A 25,591-nucleotide genomic window follows, 5' to 3' on the forward strand; every position below is an offset into this window, starting at 1 on the left:
TATGAAAATTGGACTGTTGAATATCCTTTTAGCTAAGTTGATTTGAAAGCAGCTCACAGAGGAGAAGGGAATTAGCAGGACTTTCAAGGATGAATAGGATTGAGATAGTAGGACAAGAAGCATGATGGAGTTTCACATCAAAGATACAGAACTTTTCAGGCTGTGTTCAGGAACAATGAATGACGAGAGTGGCTTTGATGTAATGCCAGATATATGCATAGAAATAATATGTGGTCATGAATCCAGGCAGCACTGTAGAGAGCCTTGATTCAAAGTAGTTTTCATCCCATGGAAAGTGTGGAGCTGTTGATGGCTTTTGAGCATGATACTCCACATGACCAGAAGAGCATTTTAAGAAGCTTAAACCACAGTGATAAAGTGGAGGTGAACTGTAAACTTGAAAGAATAATGACAACAAGCACAGAAAGGAAATTATTATAATAGCCCAGGAGCAAGGTAATGAGGGCTAACAAGGACTGAGACACAGATGGGGTTTGTGTATGTGTGTCTGTGTGTAAATTCCTTATATGTGTATGTATTTTGTGTATATATGCACATATGTGTTTTGTGCGTGTATGTGTGTGTGTGTGTGTGTGAGTGAAATATGTTGGAGAGGTAGGATGTAGTACTGATTGGTAAACATCCTGAGAAAGTAGTATCCTGGCACAGTTCCCATTATCTGTCAAGGCAAATGTTGATTCAGAAAGGCAAGATGATGAATTGAGAAAAGGAAGACAGGTGGGCATGATAGGATAAAGTGACTGTAAGTTTCAACTCATGTCTTGATGACCTTTCCTCACCTTGGACATTGTAGCACAGGATAGGCCAAATGGGTGCATCCAAGAATACACCAAGGGGTGTTCCCAAAGAAGTCTCGCCTGTTAGGAATTAGAAATGTGCAGGAAAGATTTCCAGGGACATTTTCCCTCTACTTAAGAGAACATATTTTCTAATTCTGTTGGAATTCAAGCAGTTGGTATGCAAATTGTAAATGTATTTATAATTATTAAAATGGGATGTCTAAAGGGCTCTGTAATGTTTTTGTTAGCCAAGACATATATTTGTTACTAATTGTTTTTGAAAGTAATGTGGCACTTAAAAACAAATCCTTTTGTTTTTCTAAAAATACAACTTCTGACCTGACTTTACTTTATTCAAGTTAATGAAATGTTACTGAATATAAGGGGAGTTTACTGTAGCAATAAACAAAACTTCCAAGTTTGACTTGGGTTTGATTGAAGGATAATATTTATAAGGACAGGTGAGATATGACAACCCTCTCCTGACATATATTGTTAAGTTAATAATAAATTCCTATTTGTGCTTATTGTACAAATTCAGAGTGATAAAATATAGAAGCTGTCATATAATTAATGTTACACCATCAGGTAGCATCCAGTGCCTTCCGAGTGTTTTCCATAAGGTTTCGTGGGAATGGACAAGCCACAGATTCATCAAAATTTATCAATGAAAATTTTATTATAACTGTATTCAGCTATCTATCACCATAAAGACTTGAGGTAGATGACTGCACCAAAAATAAATGTGAGATATTTTTTCTTTTCTTTTACAGCTGTAGAATCAATAATTATTTTCATTAATCTATAGACAGAGCCCACTTACACCTCAATGAGGAAAGTAAAAATATGTAGGAGGTAACAGATGGCAGAGGTTTCGGTTATGAGGTTTAACACATGTGCAGCGAACTTGTTTCACAGCTTTAAAAAGTGTAAGATGATAGCATGGAGGCTGATCCAGAGAGAAAAAAATCTACCTGACGGGCCAGAGACTACAGTTTTGTTAGATTTCCTTTGTTGGATTTAAAGGTGTAAAGACTTTCTTTCAAGTAAACGTTATCAGAGATGAATATGAATCATGTATATTTAGCCCAAAGTCTTCTAGTATTTAACAAGACATGCTACATGAAATAAAGCATAAAAATAGTATAGCAACTCTCAGTATATGTGGGAAAAGGAAAGATTTTGTTCTTACTAAACTGTTACCGTGTGATATCGTGTATCAGTTGGCATACATTTTTCAGTTGAGAATGTGTTCTTTTGCTTTGAGGTTTCTCTCTGGAAGGAGACTCTACTGTGGCCTGTCACAGAGCCCAGGTCACCGGAATCTTTTTTAATAGAGTCACTGGAGTGCGTTCTGTCTTTTCCCAGAGAGGGTAGATGCTCAATAAATATATTGATAGATAGAAAATTGAAGAAGAAGAAAAAAAAAAAGACCTTCTTCTGAGACTGGCTATTCCAAATCCACATAGCATCATGGGGAAGAATGGATAACCAAATCTGCCGAGCTGAGCCACTTTGGTTGAAATTTTGGCTCCAACTATCAGTTTCAAGGCAGGCGTTAGCTTTCTACTGTGGTGAGCTAGTCAAGTTTCGTTACCCTAGAGCAGTGATTCTTGGGGGGCAGGGGAATTTTGCCCCCTCCAGGGAACGTTTGGCAATGTCTGGACATTCTTTTGGTTGTCATAACTAGAGGAGGGAAATGTACTGTCATCTAGTAGGTGAAAGCCAGGGATGTTGTTAAATATTCTATAGTGCACAGAAACACAACAAGGAATTTATGACCAATAATGTCAGTAGCACTGAGGTTGAGAAACCTTGCCCTAGAGGAATACTTCTGCAGATGACATTGTCCTAAGAGCTAGGTAATATAAATTAAATGATACAACTCAGTAATCAAAGACAGTAGGAAAGTCTCACTTTCTTAGCTTAACCAAGGAAATAAATGCATACGAAAATTTAACCAGGAAGATTAAGAGAGTCAGTGTTTCAGGTTGAGTTAAATGAATTTTCAACGAGGGTTCAGCTTACTAATTTCTCTGTCTAAAAAAAAGTCAATTTAAGAAATAAAACATGGAACGTTCTGATTAATTCTGAAGTTAACATGAAAATTATCTGAGGTGAATTTTGCCTGGAAGCCCAAAGTAGAAAGTTGTATGGCCTGCATCTGGCAAAGCCCAAGGCACTGTATGTATGAAAGGAGGCAGGAAAGGGGCTCAGGTTCCACTTCTTGCATAAACACTGCCTGAGTAGCTAAGAGGAAGTGGGATGGCTGAGAGAACAGCTTGTGTGGAAAAGGGTTGGTGCATGGAAACAGATAATTGCTTTCTTCAAATGTCTGAAGCAGTGCTGTGTGGAGAGAGACTGTTTTACCTCCAGAGCCAAGACTAATAGGTAGATTCCAGCTCATCATCAGTAGACACTAAATCCAGTTTTCTGTTCAAATATGGCAGGCGATAGATTCTGCGTTTTATAAGCCTTTCAAGCTCTAAAGTATTCAGTCCAAGACTGTCTGACCCTCTAGGACAGCCTCAGAAAGGGGGAATATTCACTTTAGACCTTGAGCCCTACCTAGCCTTGCACTCAAGTCACTGCATCCATGAATCAGTGACCACATACATAGCCTGTTTGGCTTGTGCAGCTTATTCCGTGAAATGAGTTTCTGATGACTCTGGGACTTTGGGAAGGTGAAGATAGCTAGGCCTTCAGTAGGCACTGGTACATTTCACTGTAGAAGGGATTTTCCTGCTCTTTGGAATATAGCTATTGACCTGTAAGAGCATCTTTTCTCATTTAGAATTCCATAAAGACTTCAAGAAATGTTACATTTTTCTCCAGGCGCAGAGGCACTGAGAGACACAGGGATAGCTTCTAGAGACATTTCAAGTGCTGAAGTTATACTTGGGGAAGGAGGATACATTAACTCCCATTTTAGAGAGGAATGATTTTTGAATATAAGAGATTTAAATCCTGACTGTGGTTTATAATTCATAAAGGGGAGACTTGGATAGATGGAAGTAATGTCAAGAAAAGCATTTTAAATTGCAGTTTTTGTTTCTGTGACAAAAGCGCTCTCCTTGTGAGGAATAATCTCTTTTTGTCTGTTGATTTCTTTTTTAATACATAACAATAAGTGGTATTGTGGTAATTGCAGATTGTTCAGCTATTAATGCTATTTACTGAAACACATTTTAGAGAGAACATTGTTTTCTAAAGAAGCAATAAATAACAGTGTTTCTTTTGTTCTCCTATGGAAAAAATATCCTTTAGTAGGTATTTGTGGGCTAAAGAAATGTTAGTAAAAGGGAACCTTTTAATAATAAGACATTAAAACAAAATACCTACCATTTTCCTGTGTGCTGGAGTCTAGTTGAACACATGCTGCATGGTCCCTTCATCAAGACCCAATGCCTTGTGCCACCTATTTGCTTCCCTTCCTTGGTTCCCATGGCATACCCGCTGTTCCCATCATGCAGGAGCCCTGTGCTCTCGGTGGCCTCACTCTTAGCTATGAGTAGCTCTCCCCTCCCCTAACAGGTCATTGCTGGAAGGCAAGGGCTGCCGCAGAGCCTCACAGCAACTAACATGGTACCTTCAACTCAGTTAGCACTTGAGAATTTCAAATGATCCTGGAAAATTAATATTTTAATAAGATCATGAATAAAAGTTGCTGTTATTTAATAAAAATAATAATCATGAACTTTGGAATTTACAAAATGCTTTCAGATACGATCTCCTTTGCCCTTTTGAAGAGTATAACAGGGCATGATGCATTTTCATTCCCATTTTACAGATGACGAAATTGTTGTTTAGAAGGTAAAGTATCTGCCCAAGTTCAGATACCAAATTAGTTGTATCTTTTACTGGAATTTTATCTTTAAAGCCCTCCTCCTTCTATTTCCACATTAGCTAAAAAATCTATACTTAAAACATCTTTGTTTAAAAAAAAAGTTGTGTTTAAGCCCCTAAAATGAATTTTGTTATGTGTACGTTAAAAATCAAAATGTAAAATAAGTATTCCTAGAATTTGAAGCAGCAAGCCATTTGTCCACTATTTAGAGGTCGATTGACCTCTTTGCTTTCTGCCGTGGTGAAATCTGTATATGGTGGGCTTTTCATCCTAGGGTGGACGGGACAGGTGTAGTGTCGGGTTTGTGGGTATTGCCGCTTTGCTAATGGATCTGGCCTGAGGTTTCTCCATAAGCAGATTGGTAGAGCTGGCTTCCTTTGGGATTGTTCTCTCAAATTTAAGCCATTCTTGAGAGCTCTTTGTCTAAACACAAATTGTCTAAATGGGAGGGGTGAGAGATTGTCATTCTAATTCATCCAGGCCTCCACCCACATTAGTGGAGACTCCCAGAATTGAATGACCACAGGGTTGCCCTCTGTTTTTTTGCAGAACACAAAAATGTTGAGAGCTTCAGTTTTACTGCTTTGTGCAGGTGGAGTAATTTTACTTGTAAGAAAATAAACTAGAGAGCATGCATTTTGTGTTTTCTTAGAATGAAAAGAATGGATAATAATCGTATTCTAACATTTATCTCTTTACTGATATGGGAACAAACCAGAAGATGTGGGAAGTAACAAATAGAAATCATTTTTCTGTTGTTAATCTGTTCTTGGGCATAGGCTGGGAAACATCCTGGCAAAAGTCAGTACCATGAAGCAGACTCGTTTTCACCCAAACCTGAGAGCCAGGCTTCCCGATTTCACCTTATGAGAAGGAAACATGTTTAAATGCATGGGACACGCTAGTCTGTGATGGCATTAGAAGCCCTGAGCTTTTTTTTTTTTTTTTTTTAAAGCAGAGTTGAGATCACAGATAAATGAGCATAGAAGCCACAAAGAACTGGTATATGTTCTCTAGTGTTCATTTTCAGGGAAGAATGGGAATCTTAATTTGTTGCTGGAATCTTGGTAAATTTCTTTTTTTTTTTTTCCCCAAAAGATCTTTCTAATGCATTTCCCCTCAGCGCCTCCAGCCTCCTCACATAATTCCACACCCCCTTATCCCCCATGCCCAGTAATTTCCTAAGAAGATGGCTTTGGTGGAAGACCTGTCTTTATTTTGAAGATAGCATTTTATGAGCCAGTTCCTTCATCTGATAGTACTTCTATGAGAGTAGGAGTTGTGTGTTTATTTTTGGAAGCGTATTTTTAAGCTGAAGCAATCATTTGTTGACTTCACTTGAAAGTATAGTTTTAAAAGGTGTTATTTGCATTTTTAAATGATTATTAGGTGAAGTGAGTGAGATGAACGAATTCATGTTTCAAAACTAAGTAAGTCCTCAAAATAGTGCTGTGCAGTCTGGGCGCGGTGGCTCATCCCTGTAATCCCAGCACTTTGGGAGGCCCAGGCAGGTGGATCACCTGAGGTCAGGAGTTCAAGACCAGCCTGGCCAACATGGTGAAGCCCCATCTCTATGAAAACTACAGAAAATTAGTCAGGTGTAGTGGCGGATGCCCGTAATCCCAGCTGCTTGTGAGGCTGAGGCCAGAGAATTGCTTGAACCCGGGAGGCGGAGGTTGCAGTGAGCCGAGATTGCGCCACTGCACTCCAGCCTGGGCAACAAGAGCGGAAACTTCGTCTCAAAAAAAAAAAAAAAAAAAAAATAGTGCTGTGCACTATATATGAGGCCCATTATTCAGGAATATTAAATGGTGCTTCATTGACCCTGACTTAACATTTTCCCTTCCTGTAAGGAACAGACGTGCTTGGGTTTGTGTTTAAACCTTGCTGGTAACTGCAGTTCTGGCCTTGATTGATGCCGTTCTCCGTGTCTGTTAAATTAAAAGATTGAATGATGATCTCTTGGATCTCTTTTCTAAGTTTTTGTGGTTCCAAAGGAGTAATTTAAATACCTTTGTTACCCAAATTCAGTAGTGTTGTGTTTTCCCTACTGATATTTTTTACTTCATTCTGGGGGTAACATAGTGTGCAGTTGGGTCCTAATCTAGATTCCAACATTAGAATGAGAAGATTATTTTACTTGGCATCATTGGCAGTGTCGATTAAATCTTTACTATGTCCTGGCAGCCGTGACATTAAGGAACACCTGACTGTGTTAAGTCTGTGGTTTCACCCAAGTGTTTCTTTTTAATATTCTAAGAGTGTATTTCTAGCAGATGCATTCTTGAGACGGTGTGAATAATAAACCTGGGAAAAGTATAGTTTTCTGACTCTGGAGTACCTATATTTGTGTGTGCACATTTGACTCATTTTGGCAATTCTTACCTTAGTATTTACTTACATGATTATGCACTGTTAAGTGCATCTTACTTACCCATTTTTTTTTTTTTTTTTAAGATGAAGTCTCCCTCTGTCACCCAGGCCGGGATGCAGTGGCACGATCTTGGCTCACTGCAACCCCCCTGCCTCCCAGGTTCAAGCAATTCCCTTCCTCAGCCCCCTGAGTAGCTGGGATTACAGGTGCCTGCCACCACACCCGGCTAATTTTTGAATTTTTAGTAGAGATGGGGTTTCACCGTCTTGGCCAGGCTGGTCTTGAACTCCTGACTTCAGGTGATCCACCCACCTCGGCCTCCCAAAGTGCTGTGATTACAGGCATGAGCCACCACGCTCGGCCACCCATCCTTTTATCTGTGATGGCAGTGACCCTGTTTTTGCTTCTGCTAGAGAATATTGTAAAGCTGTAGAGGAGGGGGTGGAGGAGACAAACAGAGACACTTGCCTCAATTTAGCCTCTTCTAAGACAAGCAGCTGGGCATCTCAGAAAAAGATTGTAGTATCCTCCTACCCCAGCCCTCCCTCATCCCCAGCCCCCAGTAACTTTCTTGGTGCTGTATGAATGCCTTTCTGTGTAGACTTATCCCTGAGCTTTGGCCATGAGGCCTGATCTTCTTTTGGAGTGCTGTACCAGCGTCTAGCACTTAGAACACCTTACACATGAGTCTGATGCAACTGAGTCGCTTCCACTGTTATCACTTACTGGCAACAACTTGTTGAAGCCCTCATTTGCTAAAGTCTCATTGTGAGGATTTAATAACTGCTCTTGAGCATCTACATCAACCTCATTAAGCAAGTCTGTTGTACAAACTGTAATGGTGTAGATTTGAAGCTTATCAGGGTCATGACTAAGACAGTCATTACATAGTCAGGCCACAGCATCTTCAAGGCACTGTTGGTGCAGCTGGTAAGTCACTTCTCTCCATGACCTTACAACAGTTTTCCTCATCTTATGGAATTATAAATGTGCCAGAATTTCCTAATAGGTTTGCCCTCTCCCTGTCAGTCTCCTCAGTGAGCTGTGAAGTGCCCATTATAGGAAGCACACGTGAAAGACAGCAGCCCCTCTTGATCTGTGGGCTTCAGGCAGGGTGTTATGTTGGTCAGAGAAAAGGGGCTTTATGTTTTGTTCATATAGCAAAGGACTTGGAGCTGAGGGATCGAGCTGATTCATGTGATGGAGAATCATTTCTTTCTTAGAGGCCCTGATCTCACAGCACCCTGAGCATCCTTGCAGAAAGCACTCATTTGCTGCTGCAAAAATGTATTGCAAAAAGGTTGCTCTGGGCTTGTTTGCCACATCATAGGCTCTGGCTTTCTTCTCACCAAAGAAATAACAGGCATTTCCATTTTAAACTCTGATGTTCTCCCTAAGATCAGGGACAAGACAAGGATGTCTTTTCTCACCACGTTTCAACAGTGTTCCAGAGTTTCTAGACAGGGAAGTTAGGTAAGAAAATGAAATAAAAGCCATTCAGACTAGAAAGAAAAATGAAAGATATGTATATTGAAAGACTGTATGATCTTGTATTTGGAAAAGCTCAAGAAATACACACACACTTAAAAAGGAAACCTACTAGAACTAATAAATTATGTAAGATTGCAGGATACAAGATCAATATATAAAAATCAACTGTATTTTTATACAGCAGAAATAGACAATTTGAAAATGAAATTAAGAAAGCAATCATATTTACAGTAGCACCAAAAAGAATCAAATACTTAAGAATAAATTTAACCCAGGACTTGCAAGATGTATACACTGAAAACTGCAAACCTTGCCATAGAACATTAAAAACTACCTAAATAAATGGAAAAATATCCGTGGATCAGAAGACTTAATATTATTAAAATAACAATACTCTCCAAAGTGATATGTAGCTTCCATACAATCCCTATCAAAATTTCAATGGTGTTTTTTGCAGAAATGGAAAAACTGATCCTAAATTTCATATGGAATTGCAGGGAATCCTGAATAACCAAAGCCATCTCAAAAAGGAACAAAATTAGAGAATTACTAGTTTCCTATTTCAAAAGATCCTAAAAAGCTAGAGTAATCCAAACAGTGTGGTCCTGGTAAAAGGTTAGACATATAGATCAATGGAATAGAACTGAGAGTCTAGAAGTAAACTTATACGCCCATAGTCAGCTGATTTTTTGACAAGGGTGCAAAGACAATTCAGTTGGAAAAGAATAGTCAATTCAACAGGTGATGCTGAGACAACTGTATACTCGCATGCAAATGGATGAAGTTGGACCCCTACCTCACACCATATACACAGATTAACTCAAAATGGTTCTATGTCCTAAGTATAAGAGCTAAAATGGCAAAACTCTTAGAAAGGAAAGGACTAAATCTCCGTGACCTTGGATTTGCCAATAGACTTTTAGATATGAAATCAAATATGCAAGGAACAGAAGAAAAAATGGATAAATTATCATTCATCAAAATTAAAATCTTTTGTGCTTCAAAAGATGCTGTCAAGCAAGTGAAAATACAACCCACAAAATATTTGAAACTATATAGCTGATTAGGGCCTAGTATCCAGAATATATAAAGAAGTCTTACACAACCAGGCGCAATGGCTCATGCCTGTTGTCCCAACACTTTTGGAGGCTGAGACAGGTGGATTGCTTGAGGCCAGGGGTTTGAGACCTGCCTGGACAACCTAGTGAAACCCCACCTCTACCAAAAATACAAAAATTAGCCAGCCTTATAACCTAGTCTCAAAAATAAACAAATAAATGAAAATTTAAAAAATTAAAGAAGTCTTACAACTCAGCAACAAAAAGACAGCCCAATTAAAAAATGGGTGAAAGATACAGACTTAAACTTCTCCAGAGAAGATATAAAAATGGCCAAGAAGAAAATGAAAAGGTGCTTAGCATTATTATTCACCAGAGAAATTCAAATCAAAACCAGTCAGCAAAAGGTAGAAACAGCTTAAATGTCCATCAGCTGATGAAAAGATGAACAAAATGTCGTATATCAATACAATGGAATATTAATTTGAAGGAATTAAGTATTATTAACTAAGAAGGAATAAAGTATTATGTGCTACAACATGGATGAACCTTGAAAACATGTTAAGTAAAAGAAACCATACACACAATGCCACATATACTGTAAGATTCCATATTCTGAAATATCCGGGGTAGGCAGATTCATGGAGACAGAAAGTAGACTAGTAGTTGCCAGTTATTGGGTATATGAGAAATGAGAAATAGCTGCTGGTGGGTATAGGCTTCATTTTGGGGTAATGAAAATGCTCCCAAATTAGTTAGTGACAGCGGTTGCACAATTCTGTGAATACACTAAAAACTACTGAATTGTACACTTTATAGGGTGAACTTCATTATATATGAATATATATCTTGAAGCTGTTACTAAAAGAAAGAGGCAGGTTAGACATATTAGTGACTTATCAACTTCTTTATAAAATAAAATTCATGTACAGTGTTCCTTAAGTAAATCTATATCCCACATGTTTTGAAGCAGAACAGTCCATCTTCATCTGTGTAAAGGCCAGCCAAATTTTTCTTTATAGATAAGCAGTTATAAAAAATATTCAAGGTTCTCCTTTTGGGCTTGAGCATCACAGTGCCATCTGTCCACTTGTTCTATCACTCCTGAAATCCTGATGCTGTGCAAATGCTCAGAACAGCTCCTTTGGCCTCAGGAATTTGTTGCATTGTTTCCCATTCCCTAAGGCATGCTGCTGTCAAGGAAATTCAATGTCTTCTTCATAGCAGTTCTGCTGGTGAGAAGTTCTAGGTATTATGTTTTGTTTGGTTTTGATATTTTTTAAGACAGGTTCCCTATCCGTCGCCTGGGCTGGAATGCAGTCTTACAATTACAGCTCATTGCAGCCTTGATGTCCCAGGCTAAAGTGATCCTCCCAGCTCATCTTCCCAAGTGGCTGGGACCACAGGAGTGTACCACACCACACCTGGGTCATTTTTTTTATTTTTTGTAGAGGCAGGGTCTTGATATGTCGCCCAGGCTGGTTTTGAACTCCTGGGCTCAAATGATACCCCACCTTGGCTTCCTAAAGTGCTAGAATTATAGGTATGAGCCACCATGCCCAGCCACTAGGTAGTTTTGATTCTCTAGGTGCACAACCCAATTACTCTGTCCTGTAATATTTCTCCTGACTTTTGTAACATAGTTGTACTCTAGGAAGTCACATTGTGTACAACACTTGTTAAAATCTCTGCTTTTTTCCCCAGACAGATGTACCAAGTTAGCCATTTTAACACATAATGTAAAGCACATACCATCTATTTGGCCTCAATCATGAAAGTAATTGATGTAATCAGCTTTGTCCTGCTATCTTTTTATTCTCAGCGACTTCTGGAAATGAAGTATTGGTGCTGTGCTCTGCCGTGGTTTTTTTTTTTTTTTTTTTTTTTTTTTTTACAGGTCATGTTGATTTGATTTATTTTTTAATCATCAGAAGCCAGGTAGCAACTTGTGGTATGTAAAGTATGTCCTTGTGCCCTAAGCTGAAGGAGCAGAGACCCACTAGCAGAAATGAGAAAATCAGGCTTTGGAGCTTTGAGGTATCTTCAAATCTGGTCTTCTGGTAACTAAAAATTTCTCATCACTCAGCATTTCTGAACGTCAGCAGGCGGGCAATAACTAATACTTAAAAATATGTCCAGAAATACTACAGGATCATGGCTGTCTTCATTGTTAAAGTTTAAATTATAATCATATTTAGTATGAATGTATTCCTCTGCATTCACATTTTTTATAATTAATTATCCACGTATAGAATGAATCATACCTTTTTGTTAGCCAGATTACTGGGATAAACGGATCCCAACCTTACCCTCTTTACCAAATAAAAGAGCTTCCTATAGAATTTCCTAGGTAAAAGGCAGGCATCTTCTCTAAAAAACAGTGATGAATTCATCTAACTGTGTAGTGTTTAGTTTTCTTTAAGTAAAAAGTTAAATGAGGAATTGAGTGATTTTTCATATGCAGATTTTATTTCTTGATGGTTTGTCTGGCCTCATGGAGGGACGGAGTGACTTTAGGTGGAATAACCGGATTTGTTTGCTCTTGAGAAGCAGGCGCAAGTCCACGAAGGAAAGGCAGGGAGACAGATGGCTGGCTATTGTGTTACAACCATCATCTGCTGGGCCCTGAGCAAATATTAAGTGAATAATATATATGTAATTGGTGTGAAAGTACAGTTGCAACATTTCTAATACGGTTTGGAGGAGGGCTACTTCTTGAACATTTGTGTTTTATAGAATGCTAAGTTGAAATGTTTTTGTTTTTAGGGTTAATCCATTTTAAACTGCTTTAAAGTGAACATTTTCCCCCCATTTTGACACCACTGTGCAATATTTTGAATGGAAATGGCCTGTAATCGCCCTTTTTTATTTTCCATAACAACATGAGCACTAAATTATAGCTGTGCAATTATGTAAACAATGGAAATGCTTCCAGAATGAATCCTTCCTTTTAAATTTTCATTTTGTGTAATTGTTGGAAGGTTTGGAGCCATAATAAACAAAATTATTTTACACATTTATCGCTCTAAAGGTCAATTATAAGGGAACTAAAGAAACAACACTATGCAAAATGAATAAACCAATTTCTGTTGCCATCACCATATGTTTTTCTTATCGCTTATGGTTTTTCCAGTTACTGTGTACATAGCATTCAATTAAAGCGATTCATTTACCAGGCTGAATATGGTTTGTGTTTATAGAACTGTGCTTTGGAGGAGAGGAAACAACACGCCTCTATTTGAATTACCTGATTTTTTTGCAAGATCAGTGATAAGAGACAGATGTTCTCACCAGTCGCTTTCTCATAACCAGAATCTTTTGATAAGCTGCAAATTCACAATTATCATCTTAGTGATCTTTTCACACTCAATGTATAGTATGCACTTGGACTTTTAACCAGAACAAGAGAAAAATACTAGTTTGGTGATCTGTTCACTATATTGCAACATTTTGCAGAATGAATTTTAATTTCTTTGAATAAAAGCATGTGAAAGATCTTTGTCTATGTATCATATGTTCAACTCTCAAAAATAAACCTCATTTTATTTTAGATTCCATATATCATTGAGCCTATTGTTTAGTTTGTGGTTTAGTCTATTTAACGTGTGAAAAAGAGACTAATTCTTGCTATAAAACTAACTTGAACTTCTTTTTATTAAGTTCTAGAACTCCTTAGACAAATGAATCCTAGAAAATCTAAAAGGATAATTTTCCTGTTTTTTTGTAGTATTTGCCTTGAACACTGTGGCTAATTGCCATAATGCTTTGTTAAGAGTGTTGCTTGAAAGCACTAATTTCTAGAGCTTTTGAATTTCTGGGATAATGTGTGATCTAAGAGGCTTATTTGTGTGCCACCTTTGAAGTGTCTTAAACTATTCTTTCTGTAGATCAGCAAAGTAATAGTTCACTGAATTATATAAACTACACCTGTAAAGTAAATTTTACAAAGTAAAACTCTTCAGAGTCCTTCTCTTTTTGAAAAATAATTATTTAATTGCTACTCTATTTACTTCTTTATGGCTCTTTTCATTTTACAAAGGCATATGTTCTTATCTGCTATCCCATTACATACAACTCCGTAAGGGAGTATCATTCCATTTTATGGCAGAGAAGCATGAAGCTCTGGGTATGACATGTTCTGCCCACAGTCACACAAGGTTTTGAACCTAGGCCTCATGGCTCAAGTTCTAGAGTTCTTTTCACCATGCCGGAGTGCAGGGCTGTTTCTCACTAGCCATCTCCATGGAGGCAGCGCTGAATAGCATCGAATCACACAGTAGAAAGGATGGCCCCTTTCCTCCTCTCTGCAGGTCCTGTGATACTCTTAGGTAGGCCAGCTGGAGTTGAGAGAAGTTCTCTCACACCACCCTGACATTGCATTCTGTGCTCATATTTAACAAGGAGAGCTGGTCTCAGACCCAGAGTCTTCATCAGAGGATGGTATTTTTAGCAAAAATTTAGCAGCATTGGTTACTGTCATTGTATTACTTGAGTTACTTTTTACTTATGAGAAAGGATACACATAAATTTTTCAGAACAATTGGGCCATTATTCTAAGCAAAGTAACTCGGGAATGGAAAACCAAACATTGTATGTTCTCTCTCATAAGTGGGAGCTAGCTCTGAGTACGCAGAGGCATAAGAATAATACAGTGGACTTTGGGGACTTGGGGGAAAGGGTGAGAGATGGTGAGGGACAAAAGACTACAAATTGGATACAGTGTTTACTGCTCGGGTGATGGGTGCACCAAAATCTCACAAATCACCACTAAAGAACTTACTCATCTGACCAAATAGCACCTGTTCCCCAAAAACCTATGGAAATAAAAAAATTACAACATGAGTCACTTTGAAAACCCTGTTAGGCAAGTAATGTTCACTTTGGACAGGGAGATGGCAAAAGGCATGAGGGTTGCATATGAATGACTGATGTCTGAGAGCATCATCCTGTCCCACGTATATATAAAGCCCTGGAGGCTGTGAGGAAGGTTTCAGATTTTTATTATATTTTTCAAAGACTCCTGTTACAGCTGTGTCTTAATGTATGGTGGGGAAGGTGAAAGAAGGATTCTACTGAGTTAGGAAATCAGTGGGGCGTTTTGTGGACGTCCTGCTGCTGGGAATATGCAGTGGCTCTTCTTTGAGTACCACATGGTTATTCCTAATTTTAAAATGTTATCACAAAGATACAATCTTTGAGTTGTTCCATTTCAGTGTGGAGAAGCAACATAAGCAGGCATATGGCCATAATTTGGCTGACTGGTCATATAGTTCCCTCTTTAACCCCCCCCCCCATTTACCCTCCCCCAGTGCTGTCTTTGGCGACTTCACACAGGCACTGTGTCTCCTCAGGGCGCTGTCTTACGTGGGTGGCAGGATAGGGTAGGCTAGCCATCTGTTATTTTGCCCTCTTTTTCCAACCTTCTTGCTCATAGTAGCAGGTTCAGTTGAAGTGATTGGCTGAAGTCCAGGGAGTAGGGGAGCCATGTGACTTTATCTCAGCTACTTGCCTATCTACTGTCTTTAGCATCAGTATAGCAGCTGAGTAATATTTTTTGAACGCCCTATTTTACAGATTATTGCCTTTATACATACAAATCTTATGATTCAAAATGGATTCCTTTACAAATTGTGGTGTTAGCTTGTTAAAGGATTTAGTTCATAATTCCCATAAATTTAGCCTAGAAAAGCATTTTTTAATTAAAACTCTAAATTCCAGTGGTGAAAATGGGCTTATTTGATTCAAATATGTGCTAAAGATTTTTAAAGCCCACAAGCTTCAAGGTTTAGTTTCCCGTCTCAACAGATGGAATTAACACAAACATAACAAAGTTAACATCATGGTTGTTTGCATTATTAATCTTCAAATGCATGGCATTCTGCTACCTTGCTAGCCAGGTTTGCACGAATCCTTTCATTGCAACATATGTCAACAGAAATGTGCTTCCATCTGCTGCCGGATAGCTTGATGCCTGATATTCCGAGACAAGGCCCAGCACAATGAGTACCTCTGTGAGTAATTACAGGTGTGTGGTGAGGAGCCTAGGGCATTAATCAGAGGCTTAATTATGAAAAAGGTGGATCTTTTGTTCCACTCTTGGATCCTGAGTTTACCACACACTTTCTAAACTGCAGCATCCATCTGCTCGGTCCCTTAGAATGTTTGCCTTGACTGATACGGACCTTAAAGTGTATCAAAGGACGTGATTAAAGTAGGCTTAAACATTAACCTGGAAGAAGCATGGTTCATGGTTTTTTTCCCTTTCCTTCCTTCCTTTTTTACTTATCTATCTATCTATCTGTTTATTTCTGGTGTAGGAAAAAAGTCTGCTGAAATGCTAAAACTTTGAATTGGTACTTGCTAAACTATTTACTAAATGTGAACTCTACTGAATTAAGCATTATACAGTAATTTTAAGAATGTAAAGGTCAAGATTTGTAGAAACTAAGACCCATGTAAGAAAAAAAAGGAAAAATGGTTTGTGAACATATACAAATTTTTTTAGGAAGATAAGTTGTTAAATGAGGTTATTTTTATTATGACAGACATTAACATGTTAGAATTTAGCATGTAACTACTGCTTTGCTCTAATGTGATACTGATAGAATTAAATCAGGATTATTTTTAAGGATTTTTAAGATAACCACACTGAAATCTAAGAAAAGAAACTAGGATTGTGTATGTGTGTGTGTGTGTGTGTGTGTGTGTGTGTGTGTGTGTGTGTGTGTTTTGCTTCTTACTCTTATATTGAGACTATAATAAGTTGTGAAACTCTAAGTCACATAACTATGATATAGTCATGTAACATTTCAGTCAGTGGCAGACCACATATATGATGGTGGTCCTATAAGATTATAGTGCTGTATTTTTACTGAACCTTTTCTGTGTCTAGATGTGGTTTGATATGCAGATAATTTCCATTGTGTTACAACTGCCTGTACTGTTCGGTATGGTAACATGTTGTGCACATTTGTAGCCTGGATGTTTAATAGGCATCTACCATCTAGGTTTGTGTAAGTCGCTCTATGATGTTCACAAGATGATGAAATTGCCTAACAACACATTTCTTAGAATGTATCCTCGTCATAAAGTGACACGACTGTACTTCAGTGTGTGTTTGATTAATGTACATGGCCAACAGCTGCATAAGTTTGTGATTTGTGGTTTTCTTACTAATTCCTGTTACACACACACACACACACACACACACACACACACACTTGCACAGATGGCTTCAGAGATGTGGCCTGGCCATGGATGGCATGAATGCTGTCCAGTGGTGGACCCCTGATCTGCCACAGGCAAGAATTAGATATCTGCTTCAGACCAGAGCTGGGGGGGTGAGGGGCCATCCAGCCGTCAGTGAGAGGCCATCACAGACACAGGAACACAAGGTGTCTGGGGCAGATGATACTCTTCACACTGCACTCTGTGCAAAAGGCCACTTTGTACTTGCACCAAGATCACACGTGTATTCAGAACCATGCTGATTCCCTGACCTTAGCATTTCACTGATTACAGCATTACCTTAGCACTCTGCATATTCCCATTTCTTAACACATAAAGCTATCTGAAGAGTGAAATTGTCCATCTCTTTGCCTACTTTAAGATACTTTAATGTAACTGTGTGCTTTAACTGTGGCAAATTGAAAGCTAAAGACAGGACATATGTTTTGTTTTAGTGATAGATATTTGAGGGTTTTAATTTCGTATTTACCTCATTACTCCTGTAGCTTGTCCAAGGAGCCTACCTTTACATGGAAGACAGAGGAAATGTCTAGTCTCAGAGTCATGGTTTAGATTTTGCATAATTCATCTTACAACTTGGTGTCTCCAATCTCTCACCTTTAAAATGGGTACAATAACCCTTGGAGTAACTCAGTTTCCAATATCTCTTTCACTGAAAATTTTCTGTGATCTGTGCTGTCTTAGATTATTATACAGTGGTCATATGTACCAATACAAACACTACTTTGGAATTTTGTGTTTGAACATTACAATTGTGTTTTCTTATCTTCCCTTTTAGGATATCTTAAACACCATCATAAGGCACTGTCCACCCCGCTTTTTCTCTCTGGGTTTTCCTGGCTTCTCAATGCTGGTGGGGGACTTCATTGCAGCCGCTGCCAGGGTCCTTAGCACAGACATGTTGACGGTGAGTATGACAATGCTCAGCATCCCGGCTCCCAAGAGGCTTCACAATCGCTAACAAGGTTCAGATTTCTCCACTCTTAACAGGTGTTGACTCATTAGTGCAATGTGAAACTGGGCTCTCAGGGTAGATACCCTGGCAGCTGATGTGTGAAATTGTAGGATAAGATGACACACTGGTATTGGAAAGGCGTTTCATCAAAAGGCCAAAGTGTGAGAAATCATATCCTCACTAATATTTCAGCACATTTACACAGTCGGAAGCAGGACTTGTCTCTTAGAATATTATTAGCATTTTCCAGTAAATGGTGGCACAGACATAAATGTCTAAAATAGAGAGTTATAAAATGTACATTGGCAGTATGATTTTTTTTAAATTAAGTCTTGGTTATTATAAGTCTCATAGAAATATTTTCTTAAAATGTTAGAACACTAAAATCTTAACTAGAAGTGAATATGTATTCTCTTAATAACATGCCAGAATACTTTGGTAGAATTTTTGTAATAAAAAATTAGAAATGGACTAAATGATCAGTAAGGGCTGCAGAAAAATTTATTTTTACTCTCTACATTTACCTCTACTACTAAGGCAGTATCTTTTTCTTTTCTTTTCTTTTTTTGTTGTTGTTTTTCGAGAGATAGGGTCCCATTCATTCTCCACCCGGGCTGAAGCGCAGTGGTGCTATCGTACCTAGATCACTGTAACCTCAAACTCCTAAGGTCAAGTGATCCTCCCACCTCAGCCTCCTGAGTAGTTAGGACTGCAAATACACACCACCATGCGTGGCTGATTTTTAAATTTTTTGTAGAGATTAGAGTCCCTCCATGTTTCCCAGATTGGTCTCAAACTCCTAGCCTTAAATGATCCTCCTGCCTCAGCCTCTAAAATGTTAGGATTACAGGTGTGAGCCACTGCACATGGCCAAAGCAATATCTTAATGCCTTTTTGAGAGAATACTGTTATACATTTAAAATGGAAGGGCCTTTTCCATTTGTGCTCTTTAAGCTGTTACATATTCAGAGTTATTTTTGCCTCTTCAAATGGTATAAATAAAATTAGCTTTACTATTTGCTAAGCATTGGTATCGAAATCAGTGTGGCCATCCAACAACCTAAATCTTGTTTGATATGTGATTACTTTTTCACTTTACTTATTTCTTCTTTGCAGGGTAAATTCAAACTTCAAGCCCTTGGTTTTAAATTAAACTGTTTAAAAATACTTCCTGTAGCTGGTATTTCATGTTGGTGCTTTCACACACTAACTTTTTCTTATAAAGATAAATTAGAAAACAAAGAGAAGTGAAAAGAGACAGGAGCAAAAGGGAAGAAAGGTAAAAGAGAAGAAGAGGCCAGGCATGGTGGCGTAAGTATAGTTATAGCTATAGGAGACTCAGGAAGCCGAGGTGGGAGAATCACTTGAGATCAGGAGTTTGAGTTCAGCCTGGGCAGCATAACAAGACCTCATCTCTGAAAAAGAAAGAAAAAGTAGAAGAAAAATGTTGAATTTGTTCAACTGTGGCTTTATCGTAAAGAATTATGACAACTTTTCATATTTCATTATTTCTGAAAAAGTTTAGGATAATCTCAAAGAATTTTCAAATGCATTTTAACCATTTACATCAACTTTGAAAATAATTACAAGATACAAGAAGGGAAATCATACTTTATCGAAATACTCATTTTTTTTTTGTTATACTTAAGTTCTGGGATACATGTGTAAAACGTGCAAGTTTGTTACATGGGTATACCTATGCCATGGTGGTTTGCTACACCCATCAACCCGTCACCTACATTAGGTATTTCTTCTAATGCTATCCCTCCCCTTGCCCCCCACCCGACAGGCCCCAGTATGTGGTATTCCCCTCCCTGTGCCCATATGTTCTCATTGTTTAACTCCCACTTATGAGTGAGAACATGCAGTGTTTGGTTTTCTGTTCCTGTGTTAGTTTGCTGAGAATAATGGTTTCCAGCTTCATCCATATCCCTGCAAAGGACATGAACTTCTTTTTTGTGTTCATAGTATTCCATGGTATGTATGTGCTACATTTTCTTTATCCAGTCTATCATTGATGGGCATTTGATTGGTTCCAAGTCTTTGCTATTGTAAATAGTGCTGCAATAAACATAACGTGTGCATGTGTCTTTATAGTGGAATGATGTATAATCCTTTGGGCATATACCCAGTAATGAATGGGATTGATGGGTCAAATGGTATTTCTAGTTCTAGGTCCTTGAGGAATCACCACCCTGTCTTCCACGATGGTTGAACTAATTTACACTCCCACCAACAATGTAAACGTGTTCCTATTTCTCCACATCTTCTCCAGCATCTATTGTTTCCTGACTTTTTTTTTTTTTTCTTTTGAGACAGAGTCTTGCTCTATCACCCAGTAGCTGGGACAACAGGCACCCTCCACCATACCCAGCTAAGTTTTGGTATTTTTAGTAGAGACAGGGTTTCACCGTGTTAGCCAGGATGGTCTCGATCTCCTGACCTCATGATCCACCCGCCTGGGCCTCCCAAAGTGCTGGGATAACAAGCATGAGACACTGGGCCCGGCCTATTGTTTTCTGACTTTTTAGCAGTTCTAACTGGTATGAGGTGGTATCTCATTGTGGTTTTTTTGATTTGCATTTCTCTAATGACCAGTGATGATGAGCTTTTTTTCATGTTTGTTGGCCACATAAATGTCTTCATTTGAGAAATATCTGTTCATAATCTTCACCAACTTTCTGACGGGGTTGTTTTTTTTTTCTTATAAATTTGTTTAAGTTCCTGCTGGGCTCGGTAGCTCATGCCTGTAATCTCAACACTTTAGGAAGCTGAGGTGGGCAGATCATGAGGTCAAGAGATCGAGACCATCCCGGTTAACACAGTGAAACCCCATCTCTAATAAAATTTTAAAAAATTAGCTGGGTGTAGTGGCACACGCTTGTAGTCCCAGCTACTCGAGAGGCTGAGGCAGGAGAATCACTTGAACCTGGGAGGCAGAGATTGCAGCGAGCCGAGATCGCGCCGCTGCACTGCAGCCTGGGTGACAGTGTGCGACTCCATCTAAAAAAAAATGCTTTAAGTTCCTTGTAGATTCTGGATATTAGCCCTTTGATGGTTAGATTGCAAAATTTTTCTCCCATTCTGTAGGTTTTCTCTTCACTCTGATAATAGTTTCTTTTGCTGTACAGAAGCTCTTTAATTTAATTAGGTCCCATTTGTCAATTTTGGCTTTTGTTGCAGTTGCTTTTTGTGTTTAGGTCATGAAGTCTTTACCAATGCCTATGTCCTGAATGGTATTGCCTAGGTTTTTTTCTAGGGTTTTTATGGTTTTAGGTCTTATGTTTAAATCTTTAATACATCTTCAGTTAATTTTTGTATAAGGTGTAGGGAAGGGGTCCAGTTTCAGTTTTCTGCATATGGCTAGCCAGTTTTCCCAACACCATTTATTAAATAGGGAATCCTTTCCCATTGCTTGTTTTTGTCAGATTTGTCAAAGATCAGATGGTTTTAGATGTGTGGTGTTATTTCTGAGGCCTCTGTTTTGTTCCATGAGTCTATATATCTGTTTTGGTACCAGTACCGTGCTGTTCTGGTTACTGTATCCTTGTACTAGAGTTTGAAGTCAGGTATCGTGATGCCTCCAGCTTTGTTCTTTTTGCTTAGGATTGTCTTGGCTATGTGGGCTCTTTTTTGGTTCCATATGAAATTTAAAGTAGTTTTTTCTAATTCTGTGAGGAAAGTCAATGGTACCTTGATGGGAATAGTATTGAATCTATAAATTACTTTGGGCAGTATGGCCATTTTCATGATATTGATTCTTCCTGTCCTTGAGCATGGAATGTTTTTCCATTTGTTTGTGTCCTCTCTTATTTCCTTGAGCAGTGGTTTGTAGTTACCTTGAAGAGGTCCTTCACATCCCTTGTAAATTGTATTCCTAGGTGTTTTATTCTCTTTGTAGCAGTTGTGAATGGGAGTTCACTCAGGATTTGGCTCTCTGCTTGTCTATTATTGGTGTATAGGAATGCTTGTGATTTTTGTACATTGATTTTGTATCCTGAGACTTTGCTGAAGTTTCTTATCCGCTTACGGAGTTTTTGGGCTGAGAAGATGGGGTTTTCTAAATATACAATCATGTTATCTGCAAACAGATAATTTGACTTCCTCTCTTCCTATTTGAATACACTTTATTTCTTTCTCTTGCCTGATTACCCTTAAAGTAGCCTTACAGACATACATTTGGCTAATAGTACAGTAGCCCCATTTTATCCTCAGTTTCACTTTCTGATATCAGTTACCACAGTCAGTGGTGGTCCAAAAATATTAAAAGGAAAATTCTAGAAATAATTCAGAGTTTTAAATTGCACACCATTCTGAGTAGCATGATGAAACCTTGAGCTGTCCTGGCCCATCTTGTCCGGGACACAGATCATTGCTTTGTCCAGTGGATCCACAAGGTATCTGCTACGCACCCATTAGTCACTTAGTGGCCATATCTGTTACCAGGTGGACTGCTGTGATATCAGAGTCCTTGTGTTCAGATAATCCTTATTTTACATAATAGCCCCAAAGCACAGGAGTAGTGATGCTGTCATATTGTTATAATTGTTCTATTTCATTATTAGCTGTTATTGTAATCTCTTACTGTGCCTAATTTATAAATTAAAATTTTTTCAAAGGTATGTGTGTATTGCAAAAACAATAATATATAAAGGGTTTGGTACTATCCACAGTTTCAGTCATCCACTGAAGGGTCTTAGAATGTATCCCCTTCAAATGAGAGGGAACTGCTGTATATGAAAAATGCTCAAGATCACCAGGGAAATGCAAATTAAGATCACAGTGAGATAATTACCTCACACCTGTTAGGATGGCTTTCACCAAAAAGACAAAAGGTAAGTGTTGGCAAGGATGTGGAGGAAAGAGAACTCTTGTACATGTAAAAAAAAAAAAAAATTTCTCCTTTTATTTGAATTCATTATATATTGCCTAGATTGCAATATATAATGTCTATTTATTGCTCCATTCCCTCTTTGATCACCACTTACCAAAATAGTGATTCTTCCTTATTTGAGGCCTCTGACAGAAAAAACTAGGATGAGATTTGACGTCACAACCAACACATCCCCAAAGACATAGGTTAAAAACATATTGATAGGGATCAATATGTATATTAAAACAATATGTATATCAAAATATTACGTTGTATATACTTTAAATATATAATTTTTTTTGTTTTTAAGATGGAGTCTCGTTCTTTTGCCCAGGCTGGAGTGCAGTGGCGCTATCTCGGCTCACTGCAACCTCCGCCTCCCGGGTTCAAGCAATTCTCCTGCCTCAGCCTCCTCCGTAGCTGGGATTACAGGTGCCCGCCACCAGGCCAAGCTAATTTTTGTATTTTTAGTAGAGATGGGGTTTCACTATGTTGGTCAGGCTGGTCTCGAACCCCTGACCTCCTGATCCACCCACCTTGGCCTCCCAAAGTGCTGGGATTACAGGCGTGAGCCACCACGCCCGGCCCATAAATTTTTATTAATTATACTTTAGTAAAGCTGGAAAGAAAGAACCAACACAATAGAGACTACTCAAATCAAAGATGGTATAAAGATAAATGTAAAGGTCAAATTCACATAAAGAAGTGTTGCCAAGGTAGGAAAATAAATAACCAAGAAATAACCAGAACCTGGAAAAACACAAACTAGAAAATGTTGAGGGAAGAAAGTACTGAAACATAAACCAACAATGTGCTTCAAAAAATTCAGAAAGGATGAAATACGAAACCAGCTTGCAATAAAGAAAACAGTGTTATGTTCTTTGAAACTACAATAAAAGAGACATGAGTGCCTTATCTTTTAAGCCTTTTAAAGGCATCGAATTTGCTTGGTCTTTAACACATATATCAATGTTACATAATATTATATACATTTTTCTTTACTATCTGCCTGAGGTATGATAGTAGGAATAAATGTTACAGCCATGAATTGATTTTTAATTCTGTTTTCAAATATTGCACATGAGTATTTGGGTTAGTGAATGGTTGGGTACTGGGTATGCTAATCATACCATTTTTTCTACACATTTTCATCCCCTTGTACACTTTCGGTGGGAAGGTAAATTGGTGCAGCCATTATGGAAAACAGTATGGAGGTTTCTCAAAAAGTTGAAAATAGAACTACCATATGACGCAGCAATCCCACTTCTGGGTATATATCCAAAGGAATTGAAATCAGTATGTTGAAGAAATATCTACACTCTCATGTTCGGTGTAGCAGCATTCACAATAGCCAAGATACGAAAGCAACTTAAATGTCTATTGACAGATGAATGGATAAAGGAAACGTGGTACATATCTCCAATGGATATTATTCAGCCTTCAAAAAACAAAGGAAATTCTGTTGTTTGCAACAGCATGAATGAACCATCTTTCCAAATGAAAGAAGCCAAACTCAGAAAGACAAATACTGTGTGGTGTCACTTATATGTAGAATCTAAAAAAGTCCAACTCCTAGAAGCAGAGAGTAGAATGGTGGTTCCCAGGGGCTGTGGTTGGGGTGGGGCAGATGGGGTGATGTTTCTCAGTGGTCAAAAGTTTCAGTTATGCAGAATGAATGAGTTCTGGAGATCTCAGTGTGGTCACTATAGTTAATAATACTATATTATAAACTTGAAATTTTCTAAGAGAGTAAATCTTAAATGTTCACAACTCATGCATAAAGGAACTATATGAGGTGATATATTAATTCACTTGTTTGTGGTAATCATTTCACTGTATATATATATCAAAATATGTTGTATATACTTTAAATATATAAATTTTTATTCATTATACCTTAGTAAAGTTGAAAAAAAGAATCAACACAAAATTAATAACGTAGCCTTCCAAAATGTTTTTTTAAAAGAGAGAGAATATGAATGAGAATGTGAATGTAAGAGTTACATGAAGGAACCACACTCTGAGTGTTAGTACTTTCCTGTTTAAACTTAAGGTTAAAATTGTAGAGGAACTGGTGAAAGGTGTTTGGGCTGGAGCATGCTTGCTCAGTCAGAATTTTCAGTTAGCACGAGGTAATTACCAGTTTGAAGTACCCCTGCTAGGTAGGTCTGCCCCACTGAGGCAGTAGGGGAGGGAGATGCACAGATGGCTCGCCCAGGTCACCAAGAGATGAGGAGAAGCTTGTGCGCAGCAACATTGTTTGTAACGGCCAAAACCTAGAGCCAATCCAAATGCCCATCAGCAATAGAACAGATAAATTATGGTGTGTACATAAGATGGATTATTATATACAATGAAAACACAGGATCAGTTACATAACATAATCAGTGAAAGAAGTCAGACACAAAAGAACATATACTCTAATTTCATTTATTTAATTGAAAAACCAGACAAAACCAATCTGTGATGTTACAGCAGAATGCGGTTACTTTGGGGGAGGGGAGGCTATCATGGGAGGGGCACAAAGAGGACTTCTGTGGGTTGTTAATGATACTCTTCCTGTTGTCTGTCTCTACGTCCTCAGGGCTCCGACCTCTGTCATCACTTCTCTCTTTGTGCACTCCACAAAGACGCATGCATTCAGTTCCTCTGAACACATCTGAGTTGTCATCCCAGACTTTTCTCTCCTAACCTCAGGACAAGCATTTCAAAAAGTCTTCTTCAGAACAGTAATCTCCCCAGATACTCTGGGGGAAAGAGAAGGAAGAAAGCCAGGTTCATAGTCAAGTAATTTTGGGAAATACACTTCTTCACTTGGAAATTCATAGCGTACAGTAACATGTTAAACGCTTCTATTTAATTGTGCTTAGCCAAATATCTCTGCAACGTCTTTTTCCTGGGAGTCTTTGTTTTTGCCCTTTCACAGTTGCTGTGGCCCTAGTGGA

General features: G+C 38.3%; 1 protein-coding gene across 8 annotated transcripts in view; it reads left to right on the forward strand.

Moving 5' to 3' along the window:
* The window catches only part of RALGAPA2 (Ral GTPase activating protein catalytic subunit alpha 2), a 325,653-nt gene that overhangs the window by 147,926 nt on the left and 152,136 nt on the right, over positions 1 to 25,591 (forward strand). For all 8 annotated transcript variants that reach the window (XR_004431099.1, XM_033185465.1, XM_033185462.1 and 5 more), the window contains one exon: positions 17,597 to 17,725. Coding sequence is in view for 7 of the 8 variants with exons in the window: in XM_033185465.1 (XP_033041356.1) it covers positions 17,597 to 17,725 (129 nt within the window). In the remaining variant the exon portion in view is untranslated. The remainder of the gene's footprint in view (positions 1 to 17,596; positions 17,726 to 25,591) is intronic.

Source organism: Trachypithecus francoisi, unplaced genomic scaffold (genome assembly GCF_009764315.1).
Source record: "Trachypithecus francoisi isolate TF-2019V2 unplaced genomic scaffold, Tfra_2.0 Lachesis_group21, whole genome shotgun sequence".
In the NCBI taxonomy this organism is placed as follows: domain Eukaryota; kingdom Metazoa; phylum Chordata; class Mammalia; order Primates; family Cercopithecidae; genus Trachypithecus; species Trachypithecus francoisi.